Genomic DNA, 16130 nt, shown 5'->3' on the forward strand with positions numbered 1-16130 from the left:
TTTGTGTAACAAGCATATTATACTTTATGTAACAACAAACATGAAACTGCTGTGTAATCAAAGGCTTCCAACCCTCAAGTCCATGCTGTTTCTATCCCTCCTGTTAGCCACAGTAATGGCAGAGCAATGTTAACTGGGGAAGCTTTTCCAAGTGAACAAAATAAGTTACTGACGTTTAACAACTGATTTTGAATATGAGGAGAAACACAGATGTTGGAATGCACCAAACATAAATCCTAATCCAAGGGCAGCAACACAACTAATCAACAAAACAGGTGGAAGGTTGAATGTAGTTGAGGTTAATACCATCACGACAGCCTCAAACTGCTGACAGCTGGGAAAAGGTAGTCACATCAGATGGTCATGATGAGAGAAACACTCTCAAGTAGTCAGCAACCACCTTTGATTTCAGTGACATGTTTAACTGCGAAGTCCATGCAGAACTAGTCCTTAGGTAGCAATATTTGTTGATTTCATTGCCGAGATAACAAAAATAAATGCGTGCCTTGGAAACCTTTTCTAATTCCCTAACAAGCATTTTTTTAAGAGTATAAACTTAAATGCCCAAGTTTAAAAAAAACACACACACCTCACCCCACCCCCAAACCTAAGGCAAAGCAATGCTAATTAAATATTTAAACACCCTCCCTTTTGCGCATTAAGGCATCACTAAGCATTTTTGAAATTACCAAAATATAAAACCAAGGCAAAAGTACGTATCAAAATAATAAGAAAGTACAAACAACCTGCAACTTACTTTCTTAACCACTGAGAGATCTGAATCACTGTCATCTAAAATCTTTATCAGGTAGTCTCTGGTCTTTCTCAGGTAATTTTTGCATTCTTCCTGTTCTTCAGAAGAAAGTGCATCATTTTCAATGTCTTCTGCTTTTCTGTGAAAAATCTATACACAGAGTGCTTTTATGAAACAATTATGTTTTAAAACAAAAACCATTTAATTCAAGTACCACATTACTTACCAGTGCAAGATTCCAATAAGAAACGACATTATTAATAGATTCAAAAGCAGCCACAGCATCGTCTATATTCCCATTAACTGCATCCAATATAGCACATGTTATGTGTGCTTCCTCTTCATATTCACCCATTTCAGATACCTAAACATATTGGATAATTTTTAGTCAAATCGCCTCTACCCAGAATATCAAACCCAAATGATTTCCCAAAGATTTTATACGATCTAGTGAGATTAGCATCTCAGTACTCTTTTCTGCCATACTGTATTTGTGACAGCTAGTGGACTTAGAAAACAAGACTTCCATGAAATAGCCAAGCAACAAATTTAAGTAGTTTTTACTTCCATTTCTTTGTTTATAAACTGGAAATCCACATTTCCAGTTAGTTCACAAAGGGATCCTCCATTACCTGAATGTCTGCACTATGAAAATGTTTAAACAGAGGGTCAATAGGTTCAGGGATACTGCTCTTCTTTCTGAGTATCTTCAACAATGGCAAAACCTTCTTCCAGTAATGAACACTTCTGCCTATGTATTCTCGTTGATCATAAAAAGAATTAAGACCACTGCCCTAAAAAAATACAAAGTTAGAAGACACAAACGATCAGATCCAAAAATTCATTTACAGATGGTCTGAACAACTGGTTAAAATTTCAAATCAAGGCAAAATAGAATCTCAAAAGTCATATGCTCACCTTTCCAAATACTGGAATAACTAACCACTTTAATACTGGTATACTTTAATACCAGTGATTATTCTAGAACCAACTTTTACACACTTTCAATGACACTAACTAATCAGGCAGCCCACTTTATTTTTCAGAAGTTGCTATTTTTAGATAGCCGAAATCTGCCACTCTTACAGATGCCACAGTTTGGTCAAAGGGCTAAACTAATCTAATCTGCCACAGAACAGACCTCAACTACTTAGCAAGAGATCTATAATGCCCTTACCTACAGAACCTTGTGCCACCAAACACGTAAAAAAATCTTCAGGCTGGACAATATTTATCGTAAGGTAATTGTAAGTAATAATAACAATGGCTAATACTTAAGTAACATTTACTGTGCCAGGCACTGTTCTAAGCACTTATATATTAACTAGACTAACTACTTTGTGGCAAGATTAAGAAAATACATTTCACCTGACATAATATGAATAAGTTGCTACTGTTTTTAAAACTGAAAGGCTTTCAATGTAAAGTCTGTGATTTTAAAAAATGATGGTAATGTTCTTAAAAACTGCTTCCACTTCAGTGAACTCACCGTTTTCTGAAGGCACTTTGCCCAGTGCACAAGTAGAGCAGGCTGAAGGCCATGTTTTTCCTGGCCCCTTAGAGTGTTTATGTCATGCTGAACTAGAAGTCGCAATTTTGCTGAGGTTCCAGGTCTAAAAAAAGTTTTATTTAATAAAATTGATTTATAAACATGGAGTTCAACACTTACACGTATGTTAATCATCACATGATAATTAAAAATTAAAACTTCACATGAGAATTAAAGTCCCTAGGCAATAAGTCAAAGGAGTATTTTTATTTGACTACTTACATTGCTTTTCTGTGGATTAGATTACAAACTGCATCCCACCAAGATTTCTGTCTTTCTGTGCAAAGCTGTTTACACACAGGAAGTGGCAAGCACAGAGGCTGATAAAAGCTGTAGTGAGAATTACATTTCTCCTTTAATTGTAAGTGGCTGGTATATATTACTCCAAGTAGAAATACCTGTTTTATTTAAAGAAAAATCAATTTAAGTAGAAAAAAATCAAACAATACTCATAATATTTAAGTTGTTAAAATCTCTGCTTACTTCAAGATCTAAAATACATATTGATTCAGGTGCATTTGTTTCAAGTCTTGAGGTTTCCTGGGGCAAATGATGAAAAAGCTGTTTTAGCCATTTTCGAATTGCAGGTAAGGCAGGCAATGAATTCCATTGTAAGCCAAGCCAGGTGAGGTGCTGAAGACTACCATTATGTGCTCGAATGGCACCTGAAATACAAAAAAAAAAAAAATTGGCTTGAGGTTTTGGAAATCTTTGTGTCCCATCAGCTTTGCCAACATAAACAACTGACTCATATTAAATGTACCTTAATTTTATAACTGCTTTTCTATATCAGAGCACAGGGGAAATCTATGATAAGCAAAGTCTTATGTTCTTATTAAAAGTATTCAAACTCCATCTAGGAACTTTAATAAAGACAGTTATGATGGAAAACGTTCCTTTGAAGTCCAGCTAAGAAGAAAAAAGAGCCTCACTAGAACTCAATAAAACAAAATCTACTGACAGAGGTAAAATAAAGAATAGCCACCCAGTAAGAAATCTTGAAACAATAGACTTTCCTTTCAGTAAAGAAATATTAAAACAATGGGATACCACTACATTAGTCCATTAGGATAATAAATACATCTTTTCCTCTACAAGAAATTCAATACTAAAAAAGTTATGGCCAAAAACAAAAAACGTTATGGGCTTCGGAAAGCATAAAGAGGTACAAGTTTTCTTGTAATATGGCAATTTGCAAGAGACTTAAACATGTTCATCAACTTTATCCCAGTAATTCTGTTTTTAGGAATCTCTACGGAAAAAATTGAAATGGAGGCACTTTAAAGTTTTCATCAGTATTTTAATATAAGTGAAAAAACTGGAAACATCTTCGATACCCAACAATAAAAAGTGGCAAACAAATTATGCCTACTTCACTAAAAAGATCATATTGCCACTAAAAGTGATATTTAGAGAGACAGGATGAGAAAGAATTCATGAGACTAATCATGTGTACAGTATAAACAACTATTTACAAGAAAAACATATGCCACCACTACGGCTACCCCAACCCCTCATACTACCCCAACCCTTCAAAAAACTTGCAAGGAATACAGGAAAATATTAAGTCATTATTTCTGGGTAATGAGATTATGGGCAATTTATTCCCCTTGTTGCTATTATTTGTCTCCTAGTATAAAAGGATTAAAATGCAAAATGTTTCCTTAGAAAGACACAACTTACCAACATCATATCGAGCCAAATCCTCAGGATCTGGTGCTTGTACATCAAGGTTTCCAATATCATCGCTACCAAGGAAAGATCTATCCTTAGGTGACTGACTAGAAAACAGAGCTTCATATAAAGCAGACTGCCCACTTTCATTGGCAAAGGATTCTACAACCTCTTTTAAAAAGTCTTGCTTGTCACGACTTAAGTTTAGCAGCATATGCCCTGAAAAACAAATTATTTCCATCATTTAAAAAATACAGATTGTTTTTATTCATCTCTCTCAATAGTTTCATTCACATACCCTAAGGGGAAATAACATGACTATCTCAGACCCAGCCCGCCAGCCCAACAACCACAGCTGGATCCAAAAGGGTGCTGATGCGAAAAATGAATAGACTACAGGTGTAACAGTATCTATATCTACATGCTAGAATAAAAGGAAAGAAAAAAATGTGTGCGAAAAATACCAAAAGGATTTCCATTTTAGATGGAAAAGTGTGGGATTCAAGTGGCCAGAGGAGAACAGGACCAAGCTCAAATTTTCTGACCTGATAAACCTAACTTCTAAACCTGGCTGGTCAGAATCATCCTTTAAAAAGCTTAAAAAATTTCTTTTTTTATTTCCAGGCCCCACTCCCAGAGATTCTGATTCCACAGATTTGGGGTGAAGAATCTATTTTAAAAACACTCCTTGGATAAAGTTCTAGGTCACATTACAATATGGATGCACCTTGAAAACACTACGCTAAGTGAAAGAAGACAGTCACCCAAAGACCACACTTTGTATGATTCAATTTATATGAACTGTCCAGAACAGAGAGATATAAAGAGACAGAAAATTAGTGGTTGCCTAGGACGAGGGGGTCTGGAGGGAAATGGGGAGTGACTGCTAACGGGTACGAGGTTTCTTTATGAGGTGATGAAAATATCCTAAAATTGTGGTGATGACTGCACAACTCTGAACATACTAAAAAACCACTAAACTGTACACTTAAAATGGATGAATAATATCATATGTGAACTTTACACAATCAAGCTGTTTTTAAAAAAAAAACGTGGAGTAATTCTGCTGGTCAGTCAGGTTTGGTTACCACCAGACCATTATCTCTCTGAAAATTTGCAAAGACAAGCCCAGTAACGCCCAGATCAAAGATAGTAAAACAAGTTCATTTTACACACTGTGCAAACGTAGACGGGACACCTAAGAAAAAAACAGAAGGTCACTTCTTCAAGGACTCAAAGTCTGTCTCTCACAAAAAAGTAAGCTGTGGGACAGAGGGGCCTTGATCAACAGTCTACCCACAGACAACAGCTTATAGCTACTCTGATTTAAGACAACTTCTTAACTCTTAACAAAGTCCTTTCAACTTTATAAGAAAACTGCTTCTTATAGAAACATTTTCCAATGGAGTCTTCAGTTCACTGCCTACGTGAACACCTGCAAGTTTCTGCCTTAGCAAAGCCAGATGGTCTGTAACAGACCTTTAGGATCCATCCCAAATAGTCAAAACTGGGAATAAATCTAAAAATTCCAAGAGCCTAACAGAATGTGAATATATACCTTCTATCTCTGTTACTATGATGTCAGTTCCTTAAGAAGGAGATCCATAACTTTTTCATCTTTATATCCCCCATAGTAATGTCTTATAAGCAACTGATGAGTAACTTATTCTTAGTTCAGGAAGGGCTTTAAAATATTCTGGATGGAGGGACTTCCCTGGTGGCGTAGCGGTTGAGAATCTGCCTGCCAACGCAAGGGACAAGGGTTTGATCCCAGGTCTGGGAAGATCCCACATGCCACGGAGCAACTAAGCCTGTGCACCACAACTACTAAGCCCTCACGCCACAACTACTGAAGCCCACGTGCTCTAGGGCCCGCATGCCACAACTACTGAGACCGTGTGCTGCAACTCCTGAGGCCCACGCACCTAGAGCCTGTGCTCCGCGACGAGAGAAGCCACCGCAATGAGAAGCCCATGCACCACAACTAAGAGCAGCCCCCGCTCGCCACAACGAGAAAGCAAAAAATAAACATTAAAAAAAAAATTTTTTTTTAAAAAGGAAAAAAAATATTCTGGATGGAAGCTCTAGCAGCTAGATTAAGGGCGGGGAGGCGGGGGGCCAGTAAGGAGTTTCTCTACCTGGGAGCAAACAATATTTGTTCCTTTTAAAGAATATACAATTTCTTATCATTCTTTCTATATCTCTCTCCCTAATCCAATATGGCAAAGAGAAACAAATGATTATGACAAATTATCTCCTGGACAGAGAGAAGATACTATCATAAGATGTGCTCAAACAGAAATTTTCTTTTCTTTTTAAAATAAAATCAGTTAAACATTACTATTACCTGATTGGCTCAGACGATCACAGGCCATCATTTCCAGTAGATTTTGTCCAGCTTCTCCTTTAATAAATTTAATCTTTGGTCTTGGAACCTGATCATTTTAGAATCAAAAATCTTAATTTAGTGATACTCACATTTCTAATAGTAAGATGTTCCTTTCTATTACACTGTACTTTTTCGATAAAGAATAAACAGTTAGCCAATGTTAAGCATAGCTGGAAATCTAACTGCAAAACACTCGGAACCAAGGAATTTAGGTAATCTATAAAAGATGCCTACAAAGAGCACTTCTGAGAAACTACTTTCTACTAAAAGCACATTCAAGTTACAGTTGGGCAAACGGGAGTACTTGGTTAGAGACCTTTTCTACCCTGCATAAACAGAATGAGAGCAGTGGAAGAGATGACAGCTCTCCATGACCTGGCACTGGTGGACCCATACTTGGAAATGCCACACTGTGGACAGCACATTTCCAGAGAATATCTGAGATACCACTGGGATAACTGGGACAACCAAGAGAATAAAAGGGCTCCAAGCCATATCCTATGAAGAAGAGCTGGAACAATTATGAATAAACAGAATGGTGAAAAAAAGACAGCTGCCTTCAGATATTAGGAAAATTACCTTGTAAAAGAAGGGCTAGACTTTTTAATAGCACCAAAAGAAAAAAACACCACCAATGGGTAGCAGCTTGAGAAATATTTTTACTCCATATAAGGAAGCACCAAGAACCAAATTATCCAAAAACGCAACAGGCTATCTTGAAAAGTAGCAAATGTCCATCACTGAAATGTTCAGTTCCAGACAATGAACACTTACTGGAGATATCCTAAAATTTAACTATATGGATGGTGGGTGTAACTGCTGTTAAACCTCTAATGACTTTCTTAAATTGGTAGTGGGAGTATAATTTGGTACAACCTCTGTGAGGCTAGAAATTTGGCAATAGCTCTAAAACTTATATATGCATAGATACACTTTGATCCTGCCATTCTTCTCTCAAGAATTTATTCCACCCGCAAATTTTCACATGTGAAATGGCATAAATTAGTCATTGCAGAATTATTTTGAAGTAGCATAGCAAAAAAGTAAAACCTGGTATCGTGGTTTTAGGGCACTGGTTTAAAGAAACCCAATCTATGGTACATCCACAGAATGAAATAACATGCAAACGTCAGAACAAATGAGGGTGCTGTACTCATGCTATGTTTTCTGGGCTGATATGGAAATATCACCAAGATATATTTCATGGAAATAAAGTAAAATAAATAGAATGTACAGAATTTCTTCTTTCTGTATTTTCTAAGAAGAGTGTGCGTGCATAAAACATTTCTTGAAGAACTCATAAGAAGCTAATGACATTAGTTCCTCCAGGGAAGAGAAGTAAATGACTAAGGAACAGACACAGGAAAGAGTTTTCACTGTATATTCTTACATGCCACTACAATATGAAACCATGTGAATATAACCACCTTTCCAAAGATAATTTTTCAAAATAAATATATTACTTATGAACCTAAAAACTTCCGATTTTGAATTTTAGAAACATTAGTTTGACCTATGCTTTTACCCAGAAGTTTTTTAAGCATGAAGCCAAACTTAGTCATCTATAGATAGATGTTGAAGACCACAGAAAATAAGAAACAAAATGTGACATAATTCTTTTTGCTTTCAAACTGACCTCAATTCATAAAACTGGCACCTTTTCCAGAACTACTCAACCGCTATCATTTGGGACCAGTAAATTAGTTATGAATGTACTCAGTCACATCATCTCAAATCAACACTTCCTCATCTTAATTAAAAGGTTTCAAAAGAGGGAATTCCCTGGCAGTCCAGTGGTTAGGACTCGGCGCTTTCACTGCCGAGGGCCCCGGTTCAATCCCTGGTCAGGGAACCAAGATCCCGCAAGCTGCATGGTGCGGCCAAAGAAAAGGTTTCAAAAGAGAATTTGCTTAAAGCCTAGCTGAAACACAGACACGCAGCTCTTCCTCAACTTACGATGGGGTTATGCCCCAATAAACCCGTAAGTTGAAAATATCCTAAGTTGAAATGCATTTAATACACCTGACCTACCAAACATCACAGCTTAGCCTCACCTACCTTCAACATGTTCAGAGCACTTACATTAGCCTACAGTCGGGCAAACTCATCTAATGCAAAAAGCCCACTTATTATAAAGTGTTGAATATCTCGTGTGATTGACTGAATACTGTACTAAAAATGAAAAGCAGGACTGTTGTTGTCTGGGTACAGATGGCTGTAAGTCCTCATGGTCGTGTGACAGATGGGGGGTGCAGCCTGCTGCCACCGCCCAGCATCGCAGGAGAGTATGTACCACGTATCGCCAGCCCAGGAAAAGATCAACATTCAAAGTACAGTTTGTCCTGGACGCGTAGCACTTTCACACCGTTGTAAAGTTGAAAATCTGTAAGTCGGACAATCATAAGCGGGGGACTACCTGGACTCACTAGAACTACAGCAGTCCCCTGAGCAAGGGTCTGAAAACCCTACCATTAAAAAAGTTAGCCTCACGCAATCAAGAGAGAGATTTAGTTTTTACTATTTAAAAAGGTCAAAGTTTAATACAATAAACTAATGAATACAAGAAAAAAGAAAGACTCACAGATATATAGAACAAACTAGTGGTTACCAGTGGGGAGAGGGAAGGAGGGAGGGGCAAGGTATTGGTGGGGGGTTAAGAGGTGCAAACCGTTGTGTATAAAATGAGCTATAAGGATATACTGTACAACACAGGGAATAGAGCCAATATTTCACAATAACTATAAAGGGAGTATAACCTTTAAAAATGGTGACTCACTATATTATATACCTGTAACTTATTCAATACTGTACATCAACTACGCTGCAATTTTAAAAAGGTCAATGTTTAGAATGGTTGACTGTGTGTTAACTTAAAAATACACATTTTTTAAAAATTTAATACATTTTAGTTTCCATTAAAAATAAGAAAATTGTCAACTACTTGAGGATTCTGTAAAAATATTAATCATAAGTACCTTTTAGTGCTTATATAAATTAGCAAACTTCATTAACTTCACTAATTTTCACTAAAACATATTCCTTATGAACCAAAATGCTTCCACTGAGCACACCGTAGCACTGTGGACCACATATCAACAGGTTTTTAAAAGATCTAGGTAATATGAACTAGAAGGAGGAACATTCCCTAAAAGTAAATCTGTAGTGAACCCCTTTTTCTTTCTCTCAGGCAAAAGATTATTCTCCAAGCTAACAGTAATTTTTACAAGCTGGGCTTAATTCATTTTTTGGAAGACTGCTCATCTCTTTTCACTTCAGAATTACTACAAGCTCACTAAAGAAAACATTAAAACTACAAAAATGAATTAGGGAAGGGATAAGAGCCAGCATCTCATCATCTAAAAATAATGGTTAATATTTTGGCGTATTTTCTTCATGTCACGTTCTATGTATAAAGAAGTTTCATGTTTCCAAAGATGAGTAAGTATACTGCTATACATTAAATATACTATTAATGTTGTATACATACTACATATGTATGTTTCCAATTAACATGTTGAAATGCGTGTGGTAAACACATTCTTCTATCATAGCTTACGCAACCATACCCCAAAATTTACTTACTTAGTTTTTCGTCCAAGTTATGCGTATCTTTTTGAATGAAGTTTTATCCACACTTGAGACTATTTCCATACTACAGGTTCCCAGAAATGGCAGAGTAAAAAGATCAAATTCTTCAGACTGATCTTCCAAAAAGCCATAGCAATGCCAACTGCCACCAGCAATGCATCAATGTACCTGTTTCACCAACCTCACCAGTACTGTATAAATCTTGTTATTCTTCACCCATCAAAGAACTATTTCATCTTAATTTTACATATTTACCCATATTTTCATTATGTACCAGGACACACCTCCATGTGAAATACAACAAAGTCTCACTGAAATGTCAATTGCATGCAAAACTGGGAGTGGATTACCTGAAAGGCTATGAGATAGCACAACACAGCCAGCTCAGAGAGCGCTCGCCACTGCACGTCACTATGCTGACCCATCTTCAAAAGCAGAGAACCAGCATGCATGTAGAAATGTCCTCTCACTTCGAAGAAAGTAGCTGAGAGTTCATCATTTCCACCCACACAAGGTTTCACAGACTGAAGAGCACTATCAAAACTGTAATATTAAAGTAATAAACATGCATTAAACTACTGCATTGTGAATAATCAGTTTCATTATTTAATTCAAAATAAAATAAAACAATTTATTTCAAGCTTCATCTTCCACATTCTCTCAATAATCCATATTGTTTTATGAATTACAAATCATCTAGTGCTTATTGTTATTCCACACACTTCTTATACTTCAAGCTTAACCTCTAGAATGTCTTATTCCAAAACATCTTCTCCATATGGTTTTGTTATTTAATCCAAAGTTGAAATTTCTCAAATTAAACATGCCATTTTCAAATTATCAGTAAATAACTAAAATATGTGCATTATCAATGCCATAACTGCTCTTCTTACTATATACATAACTACAGAGTTAAATAAATTATATTTCTCACTATTATTTGTAATCTATGTACTAATTAATGCTTTTGAATCCTAATGGTTCTCAGAATCTTCATTTTGTAAAAAAATCAAAAGCAAACACAATAGAAATGTGAAGGATGATTTTAAAGTAGATTATAAGAAATCTGAAAAACAGATATTTCTTCTAGCAGGTGAGTTCCTGGAACCCCTAGAGCAGGGGTCCCCAAACCCAGGCCTCGTGCCGATACAGGTCTGCAGCCTGTTAGGAACCGGGCCGCAAGGCAGGAGGGGAGCGAAGCTGCATCTGCGGCTCCCTATCGCTCACATCACTGCCTGAACCGCCCCCCAACCCCACCCTCCCCGTCCCCGCCCCCGCCCCACCCCCAGTCCCTGGAAAAAACTGTCTTCCACGAAACCAGTCCCTGATGCCAAAAGGGTTGGGGACCGCTGCCCTAGAGGGTCTTAACACCCCTCCTAGGGATCCATGAAGTTAAAACTTTTTTTTAGTACTACTAAAAAATTGTCTCTTTCTCCTGCATTTCCTCATGTAACCAAGTCTTTAAGTATATAACCACACCAAAATAAAAAAAACAAAAAAACCTAAATATTTTCTAAAATGATCTAAAAGTTCAATTTAGTTTTTTTTGGATACTCCCTTACCCTACCCATGTTAAGACACTAAGTACTTCCTCAAGAAAACTACCTCTACACTTCAGTGAAAAGAATTACTTTTCAGACAAATGGAGAGTGTAAACCAGGGAACGTCAAACTTTTCCTATAAAGGGCCACATACTAATGTGGCTTTGCAGGCACACCACCTCTGTCACAAGTGCTCAGTTCTACCACTGCAGTGTGTAAGCAGCCATAGATAACACACAACAATGAGCATGGCTGTGTCCAGGAGAACTTTATTCATACAATCAGGCTGTAAGCCTTGTTTAAGCCCACAAGCTCTAGTCAACCCCTACTCTAAACTAACACACAAATCCAAGTGATGTTTCTGTTCAGTGGAATTTATTTTAATCAAGTGGAGATACTGGTCCTCAAAATTAAAACGTGGAAAACAGAAAAATCATGTATTATATTTTAGTTATCTTGTTTCTAAGCTAAAACACTGTTTTCTGAAACATCAGTCACGTTAACAGCTTATACTAGAATATCTGACAAATGAAGTTTATTCTCTGATTTTCAATCAAGATTGTATCATTTTTTTTGAAACAAAATATGGAACAGCAGTTAGAACATTCATTTTCAGGCTCAACTCTTTATTAAGTATGTCAAAACTAAATATTTAACTATAACTTAATAAAGCCTAAGCAGTAATACAGTTCTCTAGAAATCAAAGTCACACAAAACCAATTACAATATCCCCACAAAAGAAGATTCCTACTAAGTAGTTCATTATGTTAACTATTACCTCTGGATATATTACAGAAAAAAATAATGCCATTAAGATGTTTAGACCAATGAACGGAATTACCACAAACAGAAAATCTGTAGTTGACACCGAGGTACTCTTTCCGTAGGTCAACATACCTCTCCAGTAATTCCCTGCTCTCTTGCACATCTCTCGTGGACAGCGTGAGAAGCATAAGGTTAGCATAGGCTAGAAGTAAGTCCTGATTGGTTGCTCGCCAGTTACTTTTATCAGACTCCAAACACTGTGAAGATTCCAGATATTCCTATTTTGCAAAAAGAACTCCAAGTTACAAAACTTTATCATGTGTTACAAAACTGAGTGCTTTATGCCTACAAATTCCTTTGCCCATTCCTATGCTGTAAAACCATGTCGATTTTAAATCAGCCTATAAAAACAAAAAATATATAAACGTATTGCTCATATTTATTTCTCCAATCCACCCATTATAAATTGAAATCATGCTAGTAAATATCTCATTTCACAGTTGCTATACATAAATGAAAGAAATTTAGGTCTTGGAAGGCAGCGCTTAAATACAAAGGGATATATGGTAACTGTCCATAAAGAAGTGTGAGACCCAACAGTTTTTACCCACCTTAAGGGTCTGTACAACACAGGAATTCCACTCTAAACTTGAACGCAAGGCTGTGTTTCTCTCTGCCTGGTGGCAGTGGGCCACAGCATCCTTCAGTCTATTGTTCGAGCGATACAGCTCTACTAGTCGGATGTTCATGTGGACATCATCAGGTCTTGCATAAAGTTCTGACTGAATCAAGTCGAAAAGTTTATTCCATCCATCTTCACCTTTACAATCTAAAAGCTGCTCCTATTTTTAAAGAACCGTGAATTAGAGAAACATCTGTGCAACTTCAAACACATCATGGCTCCTAGGAGCATCATCCCACTGCGTCTGGCTTTACTCAATTCCCACTCTACATACCTCATTAGCCCCTCAGAGTCACTTCCAGCCCAGAAGCTAAACCTCAAGAAATGTACGTGGGGAGAAACACCTGGGATGACACAGCAGCAGTGGCTGCCCATGCTCACCTCAGAGTGTGCCAGGACGACCGGCCCGCGTCCCTGCACACTCCGGGCACTACCAGAAGCCTAGCCTCCCAGGAACCGTTGCCATCAGGGTCCTCACCCTCAATGTGCTCTGCATCTCCCTAAGGCTGACCCATCCCTGCCCCCTCTGCTCCCACTGTGGAGCTCCTACTGCTCTGCTATCTTCTCAAAGTCTTCACCTTCTGGCCTTTCTGAATGGGGTCCCATTCCAAGACAGCTGCCATCACTTCTCTGCTAGCCTACGCACAAGTAGAGGAGGGGGGGGGGTCTCCCGGCGTCACCACCAGACCATGTCCCCGCCCCACCCCCACATCCCTGCTCCTAACTCTGTTTTCTAAAGGACTTGCTATCCGGCTACTCCTCCAGGTCCCCCCTCATCAGTAACTGGAATAGAACCGTCCTCCTTTATCCCTAACAACTGCCACTGTCCGTGGCAACTGAGAAGTGCACAAGACACATAATAGCCTGGCCATTCTGCTCTTTAACGACCTCATCTCCACTGCTCCACACTCCAGCCTCAGCCATCCATTTGGCAAAATCTGGGCAAAATTTTGATCAAAGCGCTCAGACCGCCACACCCTCTCATTTTCCCACCTCACTGGGGCTCACATACCCTCACTGCCACACCTCTTTGCCTCTACCACATGAAAAGCGTTCAGTACACTGACATCACCAAGTTTTAATTTTCCATGAAATACACACATACACTTTCCTTCCATGTCAAGCTGAAATGCCACAGTCCCAATATCCACAATTACTCCTTACTTACAGATGCCTTCAATTAACTCCCTCCACCTTTCCTGGAGACCCCGCCACCTGCTTTCTCTGCGCCCATACACTAACAGATGAACAAGTGAGTGCAGGGCGTTCGGGAATTTGGGAAATCACAAGCAAGCTAACTGGTTTACTTGCACAATCTCAAACTGCCAAACTGGTAATGCCTAGAAAAAATAAAGCCCTACTTTACTTCTAATAAACGCACTTTCTCCATTCCCTGAAGAGTTCACTTCATACTCCTCTTTCCTCCAACCCTCACTTTCAACTTATGATCACAACTCATCCCCCGCGGAGAAAATGGAAGCCATCACCTCTAAGCTCCACTCTACCTTCCTGCACTCACCTCCCCACCCTGCCGCCTCGCAGACCATGCTCGCCATTAGTGCCCTTTCTCCCTCACCAATCTCTCTCCTCCTGGATAAGTTCTGTAACTTACACTTGGTGTGTCTATAACTGCAAAAAAGCCCTAGACTTCAATTATATGTTTAAAAATAAGTAAGTAAAAGATCAACACCATTACGGATGCTTTTCAAAAATTCTACTCTCGGGACTTCCCTGGTGGCGCAATAGTTAAGACTCCGCGCTCCCAATGCAGGGGGCCCAGGTTTGATCCCTGGTCAGGGAACTAGATCCCACATGCATGCTGCAACTAAGAGTTCGCATGCCACAACTAAGGAGCTGGCGAGCTGCAACTAAAGGAGCCTGCCGGCCACAACTAAGGAGCCCGTGAGCCGCAACTAAGACCCGGTGCAACCAAATAAGTAAATAAATAAATATTAAAAAAAAAAATTCTGCTCCCATACCCAAGAGAAAAAGCTCTCTCATTAATAATATTGAGTAGTTTTGTTCATTAAAGAAATGCCAAAAAACTATTTACTGTAAGTAAGCCTCAAATTTTAGGAGAAACAGAATTACTTTGCTAAATAGTTACAAATCTCATGGATTTCTATTCCAAAAGATGGGGGGGAAAATCTGACATAAGATTTAGTTTTAGACAACACTGTCTTTAAAGAGTCATTAAAGAAAATCAGGATGCTTCAGAAACATTTAGCTTTTGGTTATACTGCAAGAAGAATAATCCCCTCCCATTTATACATGGTCCGTAATGTCACAATGGAATGGACTGTCATGGCCAATAAGGAAATTATGTTTGAGGCATAAAACAAAGATAATAAGGTAAAGAAATCTACACACTGAAACCTAACATTTTAGATTAATATTTAAAATCCAGGTGCTTATCACAGGGAGAAAAACTTAATGTTACTAGTATTTATCTCTAGGGGCTTTTAAAACACCTCTGATTTAAAAATCTGTGCACAATTGCTCATACCAGATTTGTAATAGGTAAAAATTGGAAACAACTGAAATTTCCCTCAAAAGTAAATGGTTAAACTGTGGAACAGACCCATATGACGAAATACTACTCAGCAATAAAAGGAAGGAACCAACTACTGACTGATACACACAACCTGAATGGGTCTCAAGGGCATTGTACAGAATGAAAAAAGCCAACCTCAAAAGGTCACCCGATGCCTGATTCTATTTACACAACATTTTTAAATTACAAAATTATAAAGACAGAACAAATTCACAGTTGGCAGAAGTTAAGGACGATGGGAAGGAGAGGTGGATGTGACCACAGAAGGGCAAGCATGAAAGACGCCCTGTGGTGATGGGGCAGTTCTGTCTCTTGACTGCAGTGCTGGTTATGCAAATCTACACACGTGATGAGATGAACAAGAACTGAACACACGCTGCACCAACGCCAAAATCCTGGTGTGATATTGTATTATAGTTACATTAAGAGGTAACCACTGGGGAGAGCTGGATGAAGTAAACTCAGGACCTCTCTGTACAATCTTTGCAACTTCCTGAGAAAAATCTATAATTATTTCAAAATAAAAAAGTTTTAAAAATTCTATCGGCCACATGTATAAGTCGGGATGGAGGGGTCCTGTTAAAAACAATGTACTCGGGACTTCCCTGGCGGTCCAGTGGTTAGTACTCAGCAC

The 16130-nt window shown here is 38.2% G+C and overlaps 1 protein-coding gene across 6 annotated transcripts in view; it reads right to left on the reverse strand.

The window, feature by feature from the left end:
- The window catches only part of RGPD4 (RANBP2 like and GRIP domain containing 4), a 54601-nt gene that overhangs the window by 30442 nt on the left and 8029 nt on the right, over positions 1–16130 (reverse strand). For all 6 annotated transcript variants that reach the window (XM_082357303.1, XM_082357301.1, XM_082357302.1 and 3 more), the window contains 11 exons: positions 12872–13102; positions 12393–12538; positions 10305–10497; positions 6325–6412; positions 3987–4196; positions 2787–2968; positions 2526–2701; positions 2244–2367; positions 1387–1548; positions 981–1118; positions 758–904 (listed from right to left, as the gene is read on the reverse strand). In XM_082357303.1, coding sequence (XP_082213429.1) covers positions 758–904; positions 981–1118; positions 1387–1548; positions 2244–2367; positions 2526–2701; positions 2787–2968; positions 3987–4196; positions 6325–6412; positions 10305–10497; positions 12393–12538; positions 12872–13102 — 1797 coding nt within the window. The remainder of the gene's footprint in view (positions 1–757; positions 905–980; positions 1119–1386; positions 1549–2243; positions 2368–2525; positions 2702–2786; positions 2969–3986; positions 4197–6324; positions 6413–10304; positions 10498–12392; positions 12539–12871; positions 13103–16130) is intronic.

This window comes from Balaenoptera borealis (genome assembly GCF_965194805.1).
Source record: "Balaenoptera borealis genome assembly, chromosome: 15".
NCBI lineage: Eukaryota > Metazoa > Chordata > Mammalia > Artiodactyla > Balaenopteridae > Balaenoptera > Balaenoptera borealis.